The sequence below is a fragment of the Ptychodera flava genome, chromosome 11, assembly GCF_041260155.1.
Source record: "Ptychodera flava strain L36383 chromosome 11, AS_Pfla_20210202, whole genome shotgun sequence".
NCBI classification, from domain to species: domain Eukaryota; kingdom Metazoa; phylum Hemichordata; class Enteropneusta; family Ptychoderidae; genus Ptychodera; species Ptychodera flava.
In genome coordinates, this window is record NC_091938.1 from 9815743 (window position 1) to 9837746 (window position 22004).

Consider the following 22004-nt stretch of genomic DNA (forward strand, 5'->3'; position numbering starts at 1 on the left):
AAACCTTTGACATTATTAAAATGAACTTTGACCAATTGAAACGAAAGGCACTCCGACCAATTAAAATCTGACGTTTAATCATCTTCGGCCTTGCTTTGTCTTTGTTCTAAGTGCAAATGCTGGTAATATATGTAAATAAGTAAACCTTGTCATCAGCACATCACACCTGCAAAACCTACATCAATCACCACCACATGTTCATTATCAAACCTTGACAAGATCAATGTTCTTTTGTTAGCTGTCAAAGTGATACTATATTCCCTTACCGGAGTTCATGCCTGCCATATGCCATACTGTCTGTTGTATTCGTGTTATGCCACTATGAGACCCGTTCACTCCAACATTTTGCAGGTTTCAACGATAAGCAAAACGTCTGAGGCAAACGAGCAGCTAGATGCAGTGAACAACTATCTCAATGAAGGCAGCGACGCTTATGGCGGTGACTTGCTTGTAACGGTTGACATACTCCGAAAGGTCGCTGAAAGACAACCGCTTTCATTGCCAGGGCAACCTTCTGACAAGGAAAAATACGTCAACGTAAGATATGTTTTCCCATTTTCATAACCTACCTGCCTGCCTGCCTGCCTGCCTGTCTGCCTATCTACGTACCAACCTGTCTGTCTGTCTGTCTGTCTGTTCTGTCTGTCTGTCTATCTATCTATCTATCTATTATTATATTTATCTATCTATCTATCTATCTGTCTATTTATATGTCTGTCTGTCTGTCCTCAAAAAATTACCTGAAGTACAGACTGAAAATATCTGTTGCAACATATATGGCATCACGATGCAAGTAATATCCGTGATGTAAAGTTTCGTAAATCTCTATATCTGTACAATCATAACACAGATGTTAACATGCATTTATCCTTGAAGTTATGTTTTTATATACTGCACTGTTTTTTTCCAGCTTGGTAACCTCTACGTGTATATATATATATATAATATATATATATATATATATATATATATATATATATATATATATATATATATATATATATATATATATATATGATGACAAATTGCTTCAAGTACACTCAGGTAACAATATCAATGTCATTTCTAAATTCCTCAATTACGTTCAAAAAATTATCAGAAAGAAAATGCAGCTATGACTGCGTGCTCAAATATTAATAGCTGTACATTACTATCATTCTGTTGCCTATGCGTTTTGTAATTCTACAAATAATTTAATGCTCGATAAATAAAATTTATTAAACCTTTCCACATTTCGTTTGTCACAGGATTTCCTTGGTACTGTAGACACAGTTATGAGCGAAAAGAACAAAGACCAATGGCAAAATTCAAATAAGGTAAATTTTTCGATATTTACATTATATTACCATTAATATAATGCATTTAACGACAGCTGACAACAAAATTTATTTGTAAGTGTTAATCTCTAGCAGTTGCCATTTTAAGAAAAATAATGTTACAAGGAGACAGCCGATACACATTGTATACACATTTTTACATAATTATCAATGCAACAAATTTTTACATGTATGTCGCAGTTTTATAAAGACATTTTATATAAAATACCGACGTTATTTTAGTTTCTTAAAAATTTGTCAAACAACGCCCCGAGAGTGACAGGTACGGAAAAATTTTGTCAAACAACATCCTGTGCGCAACCTCTACTGGACATAGCGGTCAGGATAATTCTATTGTTTTCGCCCTTTATATTTGATTCATGAAAGAATAACTCAACGTACAGACGGTACGATCTCGATTTCGTCGCAAAAAATAGTATAGTACATCTATATATTTGGCAATGATGTCGTCGAAAAAGGGGAATAAAGCCAAGAGATAGAAGTACGAAAGTGTGCTGGACGGCATGGTGATTAAATTTGATCTATTTCCATGAAACATAGCGTTTGCAAACTTATGTATGCCGTCGACTGAAATATTCAGTCGCTAGTCGTGTATCGGTCTCCGCCAACTTGTAACCGAACTCAATTGCTTGGCAGAGATCTTTCATGACCGAATATTTTTAGTCCACTCGACTTTTACACGGAAAGTTTGTCAAATATGTAGGGATAGACGGTAATTCAGCAAAAATTCCTCAAAATTAATTTGCAATTGATTACGCTTTGCGAAAGCCTATACATATTAACGACGTTAATTGCAAAATCACATTGCGTATTTGATGAGATTTGAGGGAAATTTCCATTGGATATAAGATAAACTACAGAAAATCTGGCCAAAACCTGATTACGGAAGTTTTATCGAGCGTATGGCGGTTCACGGAGAGCACCACTTTCGATTCTTCACGGTGTAGATTCCTATCAACAAGGCAATATATTTGTTGTGTGTAAGATTTATATCAAATAGTATAGTGTTGCTTAGATTGAAGTATGAAGTTAGTGTCCTAAATCGCAAGTGTTAACGTGCCAATTTATGACAATATAATTATGGATTACTACCCTTGTTTTATCATCCAGTTACTTGGTCCTGAAAAAGGAATCCTCACTATCTTTAAGCTGATGGAGACATTCACAAAGTCACTCTACAATACAGTGGTCGAATTCAATGGGGCAGTAGATCAGAAGACGACCGCAATAGGTAAGCCATAAACTTTAAAATATAACTGTCTTTATCCTCGCCGTATCTCTATTATATAACCAATCCATCTAATTATTTCTCCAGTTGTCGCTCGATATATCTACCAATGTAGATATGTACCTAGGTAGGCGGGTCAAGGTCAAGGTGGGTAGGTAGTACACGTAGGTAGGTAGGGGTGAACGGATAGGTACGTATAGTCAGGTAGGGTTGGTAGGGTAGGTTAGGGTAGATAGGGTAGGGTAGGATAGTTAGGTAGGTAAGTGGGTAGGTAGTACTATAGGCAGGCATTCTTGTACATTATCATATACTCATGCCCATATTGCTTTATCCTAGTGACGTTCACCGTAAAATATCAGCCATGATATTTCACGGTAAACGCCGAGATTTTCACGATAAACGTCATCAGTTTTGAAGTTTTCCGAACTACATTAGCAGTTTGTTGGTAACAACGTAAAACAAACAAAATGGCGGCCGCTCCCCGCCTGCGAAGCGATGTCGCCGACGTAAGAAATTGAAGGACTTCGAGGAACATGGGTAGCCTATTTCTGGTTGCCAAATACGGAAATAACATATCGAGTATTGTAATGTTTTCCCATTGTTTTCCTTTTTAATTTCTCGTATTTTTTGGCCAAGCTCTACTAAACATTCTGTAGTTTGCACGGCGCCGACACTGTGCACTGTCTACCCTCGAATAGATAGAGAGCGCGTGGCGTAACAGCGATGTCGCGCGCGCGACGACTGTTGATATGGCAACTCTCAGGGTAAACAAACAAAGTGGTGGCCCCTCTCCGCGCCAGCTCCGTGCCGTACGACGATCGAGCGCGATCGAAATCAGGATAGATATGAAGCTGACGACAGTTTCTGATCCGTTACAATTGTAATAGCATATTGCACCTTAAAAGGTTCCTCCTCTAAGACGATTTTTGAATCCCGGTTGCTTTCTTCTATGGGGGTTCATTGAGTTATGGAGGACTTGCAGCGATATTGCGCGTGATGTTGACTTCGTCATATACTTTGTGAATGAAGCCTGTTCACATAAATATTCCGTTATTTATGCGCAAGGCGTAATAAAGTAAAGCCTCAAAATTTAAGGTTTTTCGTACTATTAGTAAAATTTGGGCATGGGCATATGATAAATCGGTTGTTACCAATATCGCCTGTTTCTTGTGTCGTATTAGCCTGAGCAATTGTGTGATTTGTGCTGCGTCAGACACTCGACTTTGTCTCGTGTCTGACACAGCACAAGTGACACGAATACTGATACGACATAGGAACATGCGATGTTGGGTATTATATCATACCAGTATATAGATGGCGCAAATGCAGCGATCTGATTTGTAAAGACATGAAAAGAACCGTGGTATATTGGCAATATACCACAACTGGCATACGCGCGAGCTCTCAGCTTGAGCAAAAATCCGTTTTTTGACGTCACACGCCAAAATTTCAATATACTGTTATGTATAAATAGCAATAAATCACACTCAGCGATGGTATACCACTCGATTTTGACCAGTTCACGACATATATGCACGAGCTATCGCTCGTGCATATATGTCGTGAGCTGGTCAAAATCTCTTGGTATACCGTCGGTGGGTGTGCTTTATTGTTTTAAATAACCTCTAATTATTACATGCCCCGTATATCGAACGTCGCGTGCTCCATAGGATTCAATGGCAACTCGTCAGTGATGTCGCGGCCGTATGGTCATCATTTGACTGAAACCAAAACTATTTTCAACTTGACAACTTTGCGATTTAAAAATATTGAAATTACATGTTTAACATAGAAAATCCTACGCCTGTTTCAGAACATTTTGCACAAAACATTGATTGACCACATAACAGTGGTTTAAATATGAATGCACCATTCGATGATAAAAATCATTCCATTTTAAGCGAATTTTCGTCTAACATGGAACGAAAGCATTTGACTATCATTTGTCAACAAACCTAAATATTTTGAGTGAAAACTCTGTGAGAATTGCTTGTCATAAAAAACAGCCAAAACAAGGGATTATTCACCCTCGAGGCAGCAGAAAATTTGCCCTTCTTAAGTCGGGCAAATGGTCATCTACCGGTCACATAGTCCCATGTTTGGGCTATAATATATATTTCCCTACGTATTTGTCCGTGAACATTATTTCCTTATATCACTTTAACACAGGGCCTTCATGAGAACTTCAAGTTAGAACCATACAGCTATACTATTTAATAAGTTTCGGATATGCCACTTTAGTGAGCTTCATTTAATTATACTGTACACCATAACTTTATGAGGCTGACTTCACAACTACACGTTGAGAGTTAAATTTAGAAACGAAAAATCGAGTTTAGTAATTGAGGATTAATTTGTCCTTCCAGAATACATGCAATATCTCACAGAGTCAATGAATGTGCCTATTGGACGAATGAATCATTTATCCCTCGTTACCACCAGGCTTCCAACCTATAATTATTTTATATCTACCTTCACAATAATATATAATTTCCTTATGTTCGTTCATATGCATATTGTGCATTTTGAAAAATCAAACTCAACTGAAAACAGTACAGGATTGTCATAATCATATCACTGTATCAAATAGTAGTTGCGTTATTAAGGTAGAGTGCGCCTCTGGAACAGTAACCCGGATCCTCAAACGTTTACCACCACTTGTGGGGCTCATTTTGTAGCTCATAGAGTGACTGAAGTTTTTACCGGCTTCTTTTTGTTGAAATCGAAAATTTTTTCCCCATATTACCATTTGATTGCGGCTATTTTGAACTCATGAGTCTGGTAAATATTGAGTAGGTTGTCTCTTTAGGATAAAATGTTCCGCGGTACCCCATTATTTTTATTCGGAAGATGATGATTAAAAGTTTCCTCGCGCAAAATTTGAGCAAAGATTTATGAGGTCTTTCAGTTTCGAGGCGTGAACTACCGTAAAGTCGCCAAATATCTTTAATTTAGAGCTCAGAGCGGAGGTCCTATCCTCTAAGCACATTTCCAAAAGATCTGTGGATGAGGAGAACGAGAAATGCAATGGAACTTGTATTACCCTGCCAAGCTATTTACAACGAACAAATTCTACAGGTAAGTAAAGTGTAATTTACCCGTAAAGTTAACTTTTTTACATAGAACATTTCACTTGTCATTTGTCGTCTTGTGATATCTATATATCTAACTATCTATCTATCTATCTATCTATCTATCTATCTATCTATCTATCTATCTATCTATGTGTATGTCTGTACACTGAGGGAGTGAATTATGTTTACATATAGCAAATTATGGCTTTCGTAATGATTTTGGATCGAACTTGATTACAAAAGTACGACTCGGTACATATCATTCCGTCGAATTTCAGACACCAAAGCGCATCGCGCATCGTACTTTGTAATTGGCATCATTATCGCATTTTAACATACGTGATAATAACAGCATACCACGGCGAGATGCGAGAGTACGTCGCTCGTTAACTGTCGTCTTGCTGTAGGATTCGAGTGGTTATTCACAAAATACCGGAGTTTATGTCCGGGTATATCGTGCAGCGGAGGTATTTTCCGACAATACCTCTGCAGCACGATATATTCAGATATAAATTCCGGTATTTTGTGAATAACTGTATTATTGTACACCATTTTGTCCAATTTTACAAGGAGAAAGTCGAAATTATATCGTTTTGAGGATGCCTTCGCTCACTGAGTCACGCGATCGCAAGCATCCGGGAACGCGTTCAGCGCGTTCGCTTAGCGCACAGAACGAAACTTCAACCCATGCAGCTCAGTGCACGCGGTATACATTGTAGTTCAGCAGCATAATTTCACTCAATACACAAGCTTTGGAGTGACCTTTATTCAGTGCGTGACGAACAGAATGTAAGGTATATATTTCGAAAAAATGTAAATAATATGTAGTTTTTTCCCCGACGTATAAATGTTATGATGTCAAAAGTGTAATAGTGTCAAGTAACGCTTAAAGTTATTGGACTCCGTGTCCTTAGATATCGAAACTTACTGTACGACGAAATTTAATATAATACAGACGTATATGTATGATAATACATAATACTTTAGCCTCACTACATTATTTTTACCAACGTTCTGTGTAAGTCACGTGTGTGTACATCTCTACATTTACGTTAAAACGTCTAGTTTAACAAATAACAACTAATCCGTATTACATTTTGTGAATATCTATTACTCCGCGGTGATTGATCATAGCAACCTGTCCATGAACCTGTCTGTCTATCTGTCTGTCTTCGTGTGTCTTCTCCAGCCCGACAGTCTACATCTATTATAATACAGTTAAGTATTAGCAAGTGCACAAACATAATTCTATCCATTCCCTTCACTGTTGTTTTTCTTTTGACGTGCATATTATTCAAATGTCTGTGGTAATATATTTACTGTCACACTGATACATTTTTCTTGTTTCTTCATTAAAGAACCCGTTGTCGTAGCAAACAGTTATTTATCATGATCCCGCCGAAAATCATTCCTTCGGATTTCGTTGAAAGCGAGTAAGTGTAGCATATTTATTAGTTGTCCAAACAGCTTGTATCAAACAAGTGCTTGAGCTAGCAATTTGGTTTCTGCTGTAGGAAAGAAGACTGTTTAAGGACTTATCGAAGTTCGATTTTAAATCTTTGCCGTACTTTTTGAAAGCAACCTCTTGCACGTTCTCGATTCAAAATTGTCGAAACAGCTTTACCGGGCGTGTATTAATCTGTCTTCGTGCAACTCCAGGTCAAATTCAAGATCATGGGTGAAAACGATCACAGCAATAAAGAAGGTGACAAAGGTGAATACGGCAGTCATGTCAGTCAACATTTATATCAACAACAACAGTCAACTTACCTATGTAGAGGAACCTGTATCAATTGAATTCACGCCTATCAAGGTAAGATTCTGTCACAGAATTTTGTTCCTAAACGGCAATAGTTTATTATTGTAGCTGAAGGTGGTCTTGAGTTTAACATGTGCACTTACATGTAAGGTAGAATGCGCCTCGGGGACAGATATTTGGACTCTCAAACTTTCTATTTCTTTTCTGATCTACCACATGTGAATGATCATTTGAAGCCCTTGGAGTAAGAAAACCTTTCACCATCTTAATTTCTTGAAAATCTAAAATTGTATTTTTCTCCATAGAGTTAACACAGGGATGACAGCCATTTTGAATTTCAAATATCTTTAAATCTCGGGTAATTTTGTTTATCTAGTACCAAACTTCGCAAGGTGACCCCCGTTTTTTCCCTTTATTTTGAAAGAGAATGGTCGAAAGATTCTTTGAGGAAAATTTGTGCAAACATTAATGTCTTTCACTTTCGAGGCGCATGCAACCTTAAATGCTACTATGCGTGACGCTTTGGATTTATCGAAATGTACATCAAGGATCATTATGTTTGATCATGATAGCATGATACCATTATTCGGACAGGATAATCCGAAATGGCAAATATGTTGGTTGTCTCACTGCTTAAAAGACTGACTGGACACTGATACGGAGATCTAGTGATTTGAAAGTTCCATGCGAACAGTGAACTGAGAGGAGACTTTGGCATAACCATGATTCATAGGCCACAATGCTAAGTTCTCAAACGTTTTGTCAAATACAATTCCAGTCAGGTGTAGTACATTAAACGTATTGAATATCAAGCGTTGGAAAACATATACTTAAAGTAACATGGGCTGGTGAAGTAGTTATGTGTATAATAATATCATCAGAAGTAGAAAAAATATCGTCTAATTTACGCTTGAATCAGTACGAAATTAGCACATCCATATGTCAATTAATTCGTGCGATATTTCAAATTACACTACGTAGGTGTTTGCTCATTTCTTTAGAGCCTATTTAATTGATGGTATAGGTCGTATTTTTCTCTATATGTTTTACTGGAAAGACAACAAAAGGTGCTTGTTCGAGCTTGCGCACAACCATATACTGATTGTTTCTGTTTCTCTGCAGCTTGGTTATGACGCACGATGTAGCTACATGAAGCATGGTGACCAAACAGGGTTTGTTTGTTCGGTTTATTTGCTCAGCCATTGGCGCTGCTCTGAATAAAAACATTTTGTCTTTAAAAATCATATTCTCGAACGAATATAGCGATTACATATTAAGTCTGTCTATGCTGTGACTAGTAGTTTGTATTTAGTTCACCTTATCAAAGGGCGTAGGCCTGCTACTGGTTTCTCGGTACGATTATTAGCAGGATGTTTCGTTCGAATGCAGCACTTTTGCTGATCTTTGGATTGAAAGATACGCTGCCAAACAAGGAATCAGTCCTTCAGGAATACGTTCTGCACTTCTGGTTGCGTTTTTATCATGTTCTTCAGGGGAACATAGTAATACATATTTGGCGTTTAGTTTTGCGGCTAAGCCAGAAAGATAGACCTTCATATAGTATTTTTCTAAGGAGCATATTCATCGGTCAAATAACCATTCTTCCATATAAAAGCACTACTCGCCATCACAAACATGACATTTTTTAGCAATTATTATTTCACTAATCATATCTATCCAACTCATGTTTAGAGTATGGAGTACAGAAGGATGCCTGACAGAACACGACCAAGGCTCCGGCAAAATTACATGCAAATGCAGCCGCCTTACAACCTTCGCCGTCATTATGACACTGGGCAAGAAGCCTATTGTAAGTCTGATTTATTTTCACAGATAAACAGAAAAAAATGAATGATAACAAATGATATTTGAAATGAATTTCCTGTGATAAACACTAGTTTTCCCGAAAAGGTGATAACACGAAATGCGAAGATTAAAACAGCTCTGTACTTGCAGTACGGCATATCTGTGATGTCACGGCCAGTGATCACAGCAAGACACAGATTTAAGCCTCTCATATTTATATACATCACCTCGAAGTGAGAAATTGTTTCTTGAGCATGAACTTCACTCCATAGCAAAATGACTAAGTTGGATAACATTGTATTCTGTTTCTGCCCGAGACAGCCTTTCCCCGAAGAGGCACGCGACATTATCATGCAGATAGCATGTTACCTCAATGTCACACTTATGCTGTTGTCCTTCTGTATGGTGTGCACAGCCGGGTGAGTAAATTTTTTAAACGCATATTTCGTCACAAAGCAGTCTTTCAAATGTTTGTAACAGATCTCGTCCAATGTCTCATTCACGATTCGTCATTTTTCTGGTTTCTCTGTCATGATTGGTCATTTTACTGTCACGTGGTATGCTTTGTTTTGGCGATCGGACTTTACTTGTAAAGAGCAGGTCATTTGTTTAAAGTTTCCAAAATTGATCATCGTATTACAATTTGGATAACTGTTGTGTGTGTAAAGTTTAAAAGTTTCGTGTCTCCGAACGCCAACATTCTAGAAACACAAAAGAAGATGGCTGTGTCGTCTGCTACTGAGACGAGTGACAGCTGAGGACAATAGATGAAGTATATCACAAATCGCGCGTTAAACCTCATGATTGAAATGACATACGTTTATTTATCATGACGGATGAGAATCGCTCCAAATAGTCGGTTTCCATTGGCCAACATTCTCACGAAGCAGACGGTTGTGAGGCGACACTCGGACCCTCGGTAAACACACGTATTACTGTTTCCAAATTGCTAGTCAATATGTGCATGTCATTGACGACAAGTTGGACTGGAAACAATTGAAAACTTTAACCTAATAGAGTGACTGTGTCATTTGTATACTTATTGTGATTGAACTTGGTTAAAATATAGTCAACGACAAAAAATTAACCAAATTAGGCTCGCTAATTCTCAAGATCAATCACTTTACATATATCGGATACTCTACAACACCTTCAACCACTCACGTTGAAATTTCGTAACCAACATTGCTCAGTCTGGCACTGTTGCTTGGTGAAATTCATTTTGTTTTTATATTTCGTGAATGCGTCACAGGACAGCAAAACTCAATTATCCGTTTTTAGAATTAACACGCACGATTCTGTTGATTCACAATGAGTACACATCTCCGGAGTGATTAAGTTAACTCAAGCATGGGATCATTAATCATGAATTGCGAGAATTCGTCCAACAACAAAGGCTAAATTAGTCCCATTCGATAAATTTATACAGACAAATAAATTTTGAATAAGACAGTGACTGGCAGAATTTGACAATCTACACAGAAATGTAAATTGTGTCAGAAGATGACCAAATTCAGAAAAGAACATGTGAATTAAAGTAATAACAAAACAATACGAATACGAGTCTGTATTTTAACGGAGGGCAATACAGAGAATGAGAATAAGTTAGGATGTAAAACAGATCAAACCCTTTCTCATTCTCGTATCTAAATTTTCTGCAATATATTGACTTCATTCTTTGCCATAATATTGTATGCCATCGTCATAAATGTTTCGAAATCAATGCACGAAGGAAACCGGTTAACCGAAACGAAGATGATTAAAAGTGAAAACTATTTTGCTCTTTGTCGACAGGCTACAAGTGGACGGACATTTTGTTCTCCTCAACATTATCTCTTCTCTCACCCTACATCCGATATCCATAATTTGGAATTTGGCTTCTGATGGTGACAAGGTAACTCGACTCGTTTTACTTTACTCGACACCGTGGGTGTGTGTGAGAGAGAGAGAGAGAGAGAGAGAGAGAGAGAGAGAGAGAGAGAGAGAGAGAGAGAGAGAGAGAGAGAGAGAGAGAGAGAGAGACAGACAGACAGACAGACAGACAGACAGACAGACAGACAGACAGAGGTAGACAGAGAGAAAGAGGTAGATAGAGGTAGGTAGAGAGAAAGAGGTAGACAGATAGTGACAGAGACAAGCTTAGCATGCATGTACTGTCAAACACCCTATAAGAGGAAGGTATCGTTTTTAACTCCGTTAGTATTTCATTACAGAGTCCGTGCAAGACTGTTAAGTTTCTATGGTACTTTGCACTACTGAGTAACTTTGCATGGATGATGAATTATTCTATCCATCAGTTCTTGAAGTTGAGGAAATTCATCATCAGAAAAATGTCATACAGGTATAGTATGCATGGTTTTAGTGGTTGATAGTCTGCCTTGGTTCATTCAAATCAAACGAATCTGTAGCTGCATAATAGTCACACAGTAGCATAAGAATGGAAATATTGAAGAAACCTGCGGTTGTCTGCGACGGTTTTTAAATAAATTTTGATGATAAACTTCAAGTTCTGTTCATATTTACAGAATTGCTTATACCATCATCGGATGGGTGATCCCTTTTGCCATGGCTTTCGTCTCGTACAATGTCGAAACCATCTATGGAGCCGGCTGGAGGTACGTGAAAGTGACGGGTATTAGTACCATCAAGTTATTTGAAAAATAATGGACATTGTCAAAACACTTTATCCTTTTAAGTTTAGTCAGCGTTGTTTTAATGTAAACTTTTAGTAGTTCTGTATTTATGGCAATTATGACAAGGCACGGACCTCTCTGTTTACTGACTAATTGTCTAACAAATAACCTATTCAGAAATCTCAGCTTTCTCCGGCTCACATAGATAGCAAAAGTTACAATGAAACTTGAAAATGTTGTTCCCACGCCACTGAAAGAGGTTTTCTCCAAACTCTACATAGATTCTTGTATTCCATTTAAGAGACTGTAATGAGCTGTTATTGCTTGCGTTGCGATTATTGTGAATTTGTACACGCAAAAATACAGGCCTTATGGTTGAGAATAGATGTGAGCTCTCTCTCTCTCTCTCTCTCTCTCTCTAACAAAAGTTTATCTTTCATTCGTTTCAGTTGCATCGATAACCCAAATGGAGTTGAGCTGATTGTTCTTTGCACGATTGTCTCATGCTTTTCTCTGGTAAGTGTGCCTATCTACAGCATTGACCTCGATTTAAACGCTGCAGATGCAGAGTTTCGTCATTGAACGTGTAAAATGACAAAATGCACAGCCAACTAATTTGAAAGTATTTATAATCCAAATATAAACTTTTGACATTTAACCTCGGGGATAAATACTGTATTTTTGGCCAAACACATAATTATTCGTCATGTTTTCTATTTCTCTTCAAGGTTACTGTGGTTCTCTCTGTCAAATTGCATAAGTTATACTATGTGGTGTACGGTGATGAGGATACTGTTGAGAGCAAGCAAATCTGGTAGGTTTGGTTCTGTTAGTATTATTGGATAAGAAAGTGCAAAATTAATAGACTTTTTTCGACAGGGATGATTTAAATCACTGTTTTCTTCAAACACGGATGAATCAATGGTGTATACAAAATCCAACTACTCGACGATTTAACCGCGGAGTAAGTCACCTGATAAAATCTGGAAACTAAGTATTTTCACACACATTTCATGATATTTGCGGTTCCTCTTAAAATGCGCCGTATTCATTAAACTCACGTTGAGAAGCCGGATAGGCTGGTTCATCAACAGACAATTATTTCCATTCGTCACCGCGTTTTTAAAATTAACTTTATCGTAGGAAAACCATTGGTATGCTTCAATTGTAGTTCATATGTTTAAGTCGTGCAAATACACACAGTTCAGCGAAATTTTACATTTAGTTTTTCACCTCTGTCTAAAATATGTTTAAATTGACTCGTTTCTATCCCCAGGCATGAAATTTTAAGTTTGATGCTTGTTTCAGCAACTGTAACCATCACTTGGATATTCTGCTTGATATACGTCGCCAACGGAGACTTAACTATGGCATACTCTTGCGCCGGGGCTGTGTTTGTTGAGGTTGGAAATCCCACATTTCTATCGTTGTTTGGGTGAAACTGAATTACCGTTAAAATGAATATCGCTAACTTTATATGCTGTAGTCGAACGAGTGTTTGATTTGATGACTTTTTCAGCTATAGTAAATGGTGATTAACTCCCTTCTGTTGTGGACTCAATGATGATAATTATGATTTTTCTTATTTTACACTATTTCACTTAATTTATGGTAGGATGCACCTCGAAAGTGCAAAACTTAAACTTTCGCTGAAACTTTCCTTAAGAGTAAAATTTTTGGATTAACTTGTAAAGTTGGGTACTAGAGAAACAAATTACCGTACACGTACCGATATTTGAGATTCAATGGCTGGCATCACTGTGTTAACTCTAAGGGGGAATAAAAATTTTAAATTTTCAAAATACTGAGATGGTCAATTTTTTTTAATCCAAGAGCTTTAAAATAAACCCCTCAAGTTGTAGATCAGAAATGAGTTATAAAAATTTGAGTCCCAAAATCTGTACATGATAAAGCACATTATACCTGAAAAGGACAGGCTGACTAAGAAATTAAATTATTTTCATTAGAACACTCCAAGAAAATGGAAACTTAATACCGCAGATGAAGCCTCAAATTACATGTAGGGAGTAAGTCTGTAACAATTTAATGAGCATTTCATCTGAATTTCGTAATAAAACAAAAGGTAAATCTTCATCGGAAACTAATAAACTGCATAAGATAATCACATAATGTAACTTTTTTTGAAAGAGGAGAAATTTGATTGCTTCCCAAACAAGTGGCCGGGTGCTGTATTCCAAATTCTCGCAGAACGAAGAGGGAACGACTTCCAGCTGAATATTTTTTATATAAAACAGCTGATTGGAAGAATAAAGTACAATGCACTTCGGGAAGAGATTTTCTAACTATCAAATGTTTATTATACTTTTGGGTGTACCACCTGTTTTGGTTGATTTTGAAGCTCATGTAATTAATAGTTTTCAGAGGTTTATTTTGTCTACTTTGAAAATTTAATTTTCCCTCATAGTACTCATATAGGCATGGTGGCCATTTTTTATTTCAAATCTCCGCAAATTTACGTTAATTTGTTTCCATACAGTCAAAATTTGAACGATGACCCCAATTTTTATCCTAAATTTTGTAAGAGAACGGCTTAAGTTTTTGTTTGAGAGATTTAGTAAAAATTTTGATGCGTGTACTGCCTTGAAAATACCATGCTTAGAATCTGCCGGCTCACTATAGTGGGAAACAACTTCAATGTATAACAATATTGTATTTTGGTAATTTGGATCTTGGGAGCTATGGTCGGTACCAATTATAATTCATGTGTTTATTTCTTTTAGGGTTCTGTGGTGTATCTCAGCATGTGCGCGACAAACCGAGAAGTAAGTGTGGATTATCTCCTTGCATACTCAAGTCATTTTAATATTAATACATTCAAGGTTGTCTTATTAATAGACAAGCTCAGATGTATCAATAACTGAGTCTCATGTTACGTATTTTACACATTGTCTGTCTATATTTGTTTTCCTCTACATCTTATGATGTATTTGGCCTCATTTGGCGGGTTTCAAGTTTAACTTTACTCTCAAGTCTAACATTGTCCCTATTCTTCTGTCTAGCCGACACTTTGAGTCCCTAGCCCTCTCTCCGTATGTCAGTCTCAATTCAGATGTGTGTCTGCGTAAACATGCGTGTCTGTTCGTTCCTGTATCTTACCAAAGTTTCAGTGTACGAGTCTATGTGTCTGTTCACTGGTAGTTTGTATCTCTCAACATGTCGGTAATATACATTACGTTTAACATATTACCCACCTTGATATTAAAAATGAATAAACCGCCATCAGCGTCATTGCTGCAATAAATTATTTCGAATCCTTGTCAAAGACAGACATAATCACGCGAATGACTTCAAGCAGCTGTTAACGCTTTTAAACAACAACATCATTTGGAATATCCCCTTGTTTTTCAAACCCTAGCCACACAGTCAACCAAAAGCTGTGGTTGGTCAAAGGTCCCTCTGCTTTCTGACCATCACAGCGCAATCTTTAGTGTACACTTACATCAACGTGACCACCAAAATACATGTATCTCGCCAGCTGTTGCAGGCAGCCCGGATTAATATCTGTGGCAGCGCCGAGGAGAAAGCGGCGCGGAAGGAGCTGCTGGGATATATCAACCAGTGTGATGAAGTGAAAGCGGACACTGACGTGGATAGTGGTGACAATAAAACTCTGAAAACTACTGACGTGAAACCTGTAGTCATCCACGGCGCATTCGGCGAGGTAGAGTATTCACATCAAACGATGTTTTTACATACTAGTCTTTGATCATTTTGCTGGCAAGAATAAACCTCGCGGAAAAGTATAAAGTACTGATCCTGAATCTTGTATATTATTATCATCACACCACTTTTGACTTCAACCTCTCCATTTTCAGACATGGTGACACTTCGATAATCCCTTCATTAATTTTCATGCAAATTGCTTTTAAGTTGTCAAAGCTTTTATACATACCTCTTGGCATCTTATTGTGCTGTAACACGTTTTTTCTGGACAAGATTCATTAAGCCCTTCGCAAGTCTGAACAGTCATTCATTACTTACGATATCGAGGTAATTACAGTAGAATATAAACTGCCGGTTCTGAACCACATCCCTTTGTAAGCCTTCATTTCACCCAGGAGGCTCACAACACGCAACTCTCGCATGCCGCCAAAACACGAAACTCTCGCCAAAATGGGGAAGCAGTAGACTACCAGTTCTTGAATTATAGTGAGAACACCCTCACTTTTAGTCTGTGGGCCAACCCGGTCTATCGTTTCAAAAATGTTTCATAGTTGAGCGGGCATTTTTTAATCAGCTCAATTGAAAAATCCTTGCTTCAGAGCAGTAGGAAAATCCGTTTTCCATATGGTTTGCTGGAGCCGAGCGCTAAATTTGACAAAAAAGTCTTTAAAAAACACCGAAGCAGATCCAAATAGAGCTAAATGGTCAGGAGCTGTGTTCGCAATAACAACATTCGTTCTTATTGGCGGATGCGGTAACGTTCCCTTTACATGGTCAAATCAAATAATGCGTCACATAGACGCACAAATGGCCACCCCTGTTGATATGCAGTGTGTATGCCACGTCGCAAAGACGAAAAGAAAGGAACATATTTGTTCCTTCACAGATAAATCTTGGGCAAAATTGCTTGAATGTACTGAGGTACGGAAGGATTCTTATAGTTTGGAGCAGGAAGTAGCGCTGTAGGTAAGCGCTGAATGCTGAGATTTGGCGGGCTTTCACCTTGTATGCTATCAGCATTTCACAGATAAACAAGGACTTACTCAGGCACAGAAACGCAAAGAGAAAGGTACTCTGCGAAAAACGATCAAATCAAGTGACCAGAGCTTGTTTTGCCTTACGTAATATCTGTTGACTTTTCGTCAGTAGGATGAATTTCACAATGATAGATCGTGACCGACTGTTAGCGCTACTCCCTCTAACTGGGATTCGGAACGCTTTTTTTCTATTCCATGATCACTTACTTTGAACTTATCCATTAGCAATTGTCGGGCAACCTCCATTGGTTTTTCGTTTCTTTCTTCTTTTACACCATGGGAATGGAGGGAGCAATTCTCTTTGTCAACATTGTGCTTGGGTACTCTCCTCCTGAGTGTTTTTTAAGTTTTCTGTAAGTTGACAGACTTTCTGTTCGAGGGAGACGATTCTGGCTTTATTGTCATCGGCTTTAGTAGCAGCATAGTCACACGATTTCTCGAAGTTTATTTGCCTCTCTTCGAGTTTTGTTACTCAATCTTCGATATCTGGTAATATGAAGAGTTTGGTTTTGATCGAGGAGACATCTGTTTGCTGACTTTCCAGGCTTCTGTAGAGCATTTTCAAGGTGATTTTATCTGGAAAGGCTAAGCCCGTGTTCGTGTAGGGTGTCGGTTTGGTCTGAAGCAGTCCCAGTGAACGCTGTGATGCTTCTTTGCTTCCCAACACTGCCTGAGGGTGGTTGAATTTTCGGTCTGGGGGTGATTGGGTATTCACGGAGATTATGACTGCGTAATGGTACTCAGACTTTCTGAGATGAGCTGAAAACTGTGGCAGATTTTGAGAGCTGAAGGGTTGACGCACTTTCCTAGTTGTACATGGTCACGTGCTGGTCAACTGAAAGACTTACTTCGTGTAAAACTGACGGACGTACATAATGTACATAATGTTTTTCACTGAAAGTAAACCATCAAACATTGCCTCGCTCTTGCCTTGTAAAAAATACGTTTTTTGGTGAAAACAGCTTTTAGTGGGTTTTTCAATGAAAAAAAACCCGATTGTTTTCATTGTTTCCATTAATTGCATTGGTAAACTTTACAATCAATATCATAAATAGAATAACAACGAGTGTTGTAGAATCCACCTTGCTAGACTCCAGAAGGGGGTGGCACACAAGCCTGCCAGAAGTGCGGGGTGGGCATTCGGAACCAGCTTTCTCTGTGTACGGGGTGCGGGTATGACAGTGAAAAAGTGAAAGCTTGGCAGAGGAAATGAAGCAAGATGATGAGGCAGAGGAAACAGGATATGATAGTTTGGAAGAACGAGTTGCCATTGTGGCCGAGTTATGATGCTTCCTAGCCTTCAACTAAATTAGAATTTTATATTATAGAAAAAAAATTCCTACTAAATTATATATTACTCATACATATACACATCAACCATGGCTGATAACATAGGACTTAGTCTGGGGGATGACCTTACCTTCCACCGCACACGTCATGCTGTTGAGAATTACCTGCGGAGACAGCAGATGGATGTTTCCAAAAGGCATCAACTTGGAGCTGACCCTAAGCCTTCTTAGATGGTGTACGACCCCAGATCAGCCAGAGACTCATTGAAGAGGTTCTGGACCTTGGGGTCTGAAGTTCCAGTTGGCGCTGAGTGTCCACCTTCGGCTAGACAAACAGGATGGTAACCAATGTCGCCCAGGGCCTGTGCTGTGCAACTGGCAAGAGATACTCCTTATGATGCCAGCTCAACTAGGTGTTACTGGCTTCGGGGTTAAGCTAGGGGCCATCCACCTTAGTGATTAGGGCCTTGAAGTCAGCCTAGTTCACAAAAGGCCAGGGAGCTGCTCGTGGTGGTTCTGGAAGGCGAGCCCGCCTTTGCCCTCTTCTGGCATCTTGCATTGACCCTCACTGCTCTCTTATCGATCCTCGGGCACGCTGGCTAGTGGGCCTCTAGCAGGTCCATGCCTGGTGTACCCATGGAGGCAGCGTACGCGGTGTCTGTTTTTTGACTGGTCATTCACGAGCTGGTTGAGATCCTCCACGAGGGTGTAGTGGGATTTTCCAGCCGCCTGAATGAACATAATGTTGATCCGGGTCATTTCCCTGTTCTGCTCGCTGATTTGGAAGACAATGACAACACATTTATCCCAGCAGAAAACACTTATGGCTAGGCCTCCCTGTCTCAAACTTTACCAATCTGGGACAGAGGGTGGGGCATCGACCCTGCCGAAGGCTTTGTCCAGCCCGTCCTTGATGGGATACATCGATTGTCCTCATGATTATCTACAGGAAACAAAGCTGAGCGTAGCATCCAGCGAAGGCAGTTTTCATCTTTGTTCTTCATGTTAATGTTGGCCTTCTTGTTTCTGAGAGCTGCTGGTAGTGGGAGGCAAGAGCCGCCTATCAGGGGCTGATATTTAGCAATATCCAGCCAGAGGGTGGTAACTCTATTAACCACACAGCCGGAGCCCCTCTGTGTCAACTTTTCTAACATATTCAGGAGAGTGGGAAAGATGAAGTCTTGCGCCTCATCAATCTCCTTGGCCTGTAAGTTACCTCTTGCCTGTTGTGGAACATGGGCGTTTAGTGTTCTGGGTTAACATCTTGTTTGTCTAGCCTAAGGTGGACCCTCAGTGCCAACTGGAACTTCAGGCCCCCAGGACCAGAACCTCTTCAGTGAACCTCTGGCTGATCTGGGGTCGTACACCATCTAAGTAGGCTCGGGGTCAGGTCCGAGTCGATACCTTCCGGAAACATCCGTCTGCCGTCTCCACAGGTAGTTCTTAACTGCATGGCAAGTGTGATGGGAGGTAAGGTCATCCCCCAGACTAAGTCCTATGTCATCAGCCATAGTTGATTTGTATACGTATTAGTAATATATAATTTTGTTGGAATTTTTTTCTCTGATATGAAATTCAAATTTAGTTGAAGTCATTAGCTTAAAGAGCTAGCTCAAAGGACTTTAGCTACCTAAAAACTAATTGACTTATATTTACCTACACTCAATATTTATATCTTCCATCATCAATAATTTCAGACGACAACTTCTAAATCGAGCCAGCTCCATTCACAGCAGACGACAGAGGACGATATCGAAGTCACTCAACTGTAAACCCACAATCCATCAATCCGTCAATGACATGAAAATTACTTTCACTTGATGTCGAGGAACACTCAGCAAATGCGCGGAAAAAGGCATCCAGCTAGTCACACAGCCACTGTTAATTTTCATGTTCAACTATTTGCAACAATGGAACGGCACAACACTTAGGAATGTAAAGAACGTACTTGATCATTGAAAAGATATCTAGATCTGGATCTTACAGCTTAGCTACTTGCTAGTCTACTACAAGATCAGTTAAAATTGCCATTGTTGGTTTATAAAAATCCAATTTTGGATAGTAGAGTTGCTCACCTTATCAATTGAAATGTTGCATATCCAATGATATCAGAATATACAGTAACAGTGTTGCTTTCTTGATTTAAAAATCCATTTTACCACATTTTTGTGTTTTTGAAATATTACCATATTCGGTACGGTAACGTAAAATACAACAAAACGTTCTTTTCGAATCGAAAAACCTATGAAAATGTTTGGCATTATTATACCTGATATGAATCACCAATTCTGGCTGACGCCATCGGTTTACGTGGGTGCGTCACGGGGTCAATCGGGTGAAGATCGTGTAAGTCGTCAAATTAGCACAATTGGACGAGACGCATTTGGCTGTGACGTTGACTGTGATAAATGAAACATATATGAACCCTAAATGTTTCCTGTATTATGAAAATAAAAATCGAGTCTGCTATATAATAACGAAATAAATTTTTGAAAATGGACTGTCCTTGCATTCTCGGCAATTTCTCAGCCGCAATAGCACGATTTACCCTCTGACCTTTATGGAATTAGTGATTCGTGTATCTGAGTCGTGGTTACTATTTATAGACGTTTACCAGTCTTTGAAACCATATTTTCTGCAGTTTGTATTTCAATCGCTGTGTCTATATCATTTTCGTTACTATGTGCACCTAAGTTTGTACAGTTAATTAACAAGAATACGATTGACGCATGCGTGTTTGTGATATTCCGCACAGTTTTAAGAGTTAGAAATTAAATATAGGGCTTGTGAGCGTTGCTATAGTTCCCACAAACATGGTAACCAAAAACGGAGATTAAGATCTGGTGTCACACGGTACAATGACAAAAATGGGAGCATCACGGAGCCCAGATAGTTAGGTCATGTAATAATATCCATAAGTTCTCCAGTCTTACAATAAAAATCACGTACAACAGAAATACCTGTAGAAAAGGTGAGTGTCAAAAGAATTCAAAACAAAATTCAGCGTTAAGTCTTTAATTAGCGACCGCCATTTTACAGGACACTAATGACCATACGTTTTTCAGACATGACAATACGAGATATTAAAATTTTAGGATATTTTAGCGTTGGATTTCAGAAACTTGAGTGACATCCATGACAATTATTTGGAATAATATACATTTATTTCAATTTGAAAAAAGTACACATTTATAGCAAAATTTTGCAATATTTTACATTCGTCGTAGTATACATTCACTTTAACATTTGCACGGAGAGGCGGAGAGGGCAAGTCTATCCACCCTGAAATATTACTGTATACATCATATTTCTTCATTTGTTGGAGATTACCAAAAGAGCGACGTGTACAACAATAGGCTGTTGCCAAGGAAGTAGTGTAAATTTATGTTTGCCCTTTAATCAGCATATGAATTGTGTCAAATATACCTGTACAAGTAAGGACAACAGGCAAATTCGACAGCAGACTCACACGAAAAGAGACAGTTTGAAAGTGTTCAGTGTTCTTACAAAAGACGTGTCGGTCAATTTTACTTATTTAAAATGTGACGATATTAAAATAAGAAAACGCATTTCACTTAATGTGTCTCCGGGAAATTGATAAACTTGATTGGAATATCTCAACATTGGTTTTGCTTGCGGTGACCACACAAAATCCCATTCTCTGTAACGTTCATTCCATTTCTTGCAATGTGGCAACATCAGTATGAGCAAATGGATCAAGACAGATAAAGTACAATCTTTCCAGCTTAATTAATGTATGTAAATTTGAATTAAACTGAAACATGTTAAATATAATTTTACCTTTTGACATTACGATAACTTTCGTTGTACTGTATTAAGTGCACGGTTTTCTTCATGTTTTATATACACCTTCATATATACCTTCAATAAACACGTGTAACTGATGATACAATTCTAGTGTGACTAATATCTACTTCATATTTTCTCTATTATGACAAACAAAGGGGAGAGAGAGAGGAGAGAGAGAGAGAGAGAGAGAGAGAGAGAGAGAGAGAGAGAGAGAGAGAGAGAGAGAGAGAGAGACAGACAGACAGACAGACAGACAGACAGACAGACAGACAGACAGACAGACAGACAGACTGACTCCTAGACCACAGAAAGGTGGATTAGATGCTTGTTAGGTTAGAGGGTCTGTA

At 38.6% G+C, this 22004-nt stretch overlaps 1 protein-coding gene across 1 annotated transcript; it reads left to right on the plus strand.

Moving 5' to 3' along the window:
* Positions 1 to 343: 343 nt before the first annotated feature.
* Positions 344 to 21758, plus strand: LOC139143482 (adhesion G protein-coupled receptor L2-like). Its single transcript, XM_070713840.1, has 18 exons — positions 344 to 537; positions 1248 to 1316; positions 2448 to 2568; positions 5521 to 5643; positions 6998 to 7072; positions 7299 to 7452; positions 8521 to 8570; positions 9091 to 9208; positions 9526 to 9623; positions 10999 to 11098; positions 11418 to 11545; positions 11730 to 11819; positions 12287 to 12353; positions 12566 to 12651; positions 13114 to 13240; positions 14579 to 14620; positions 15334 to 15519; positions 19545 to 21758. The coding sequence occupies exons 4-18, from the start codon at positions 5588 to 5590 to the stop codon at positions 19617 to 19619; spliced, it is 1452 nt and encodes a 483-aa protein (XP_070569941.1). The 5' UTR covers positions 344 to 537; positions 1248 to 1316; positions 2448 to 2568; positions 5521 to 5587; the 3' UTR covers positions 19620 to 21758.
* The last annotated feature ends 246 nt before the right edge of the window (positions 21759 to 22004 follow it).

Excerpts from the sequence above, each read along its gene's own strand:
- LOC139143482 (XM_070713840.1), top strand. The coding sequence starts at position 5,588 with ATGCAATGGAACTTGTATTACCCTGCCAAGCTATTTACAACGAACAAA. Across the intron at positions 11,099-11,417 it reads TGGCTTCTGATGGTGACAAG|AGTCCGTGCAAGACTGTTAA; the intron begins GTAACTCGACTC and ends ATTTCATTACAG. Across the intron at positions 11,546-11,729 it reads ATCAGAAAAATGTCATACAG|AATTGCTTATACCATCATCG; the intron begins GTATAGTATGCA and ends TCATATTTACAG.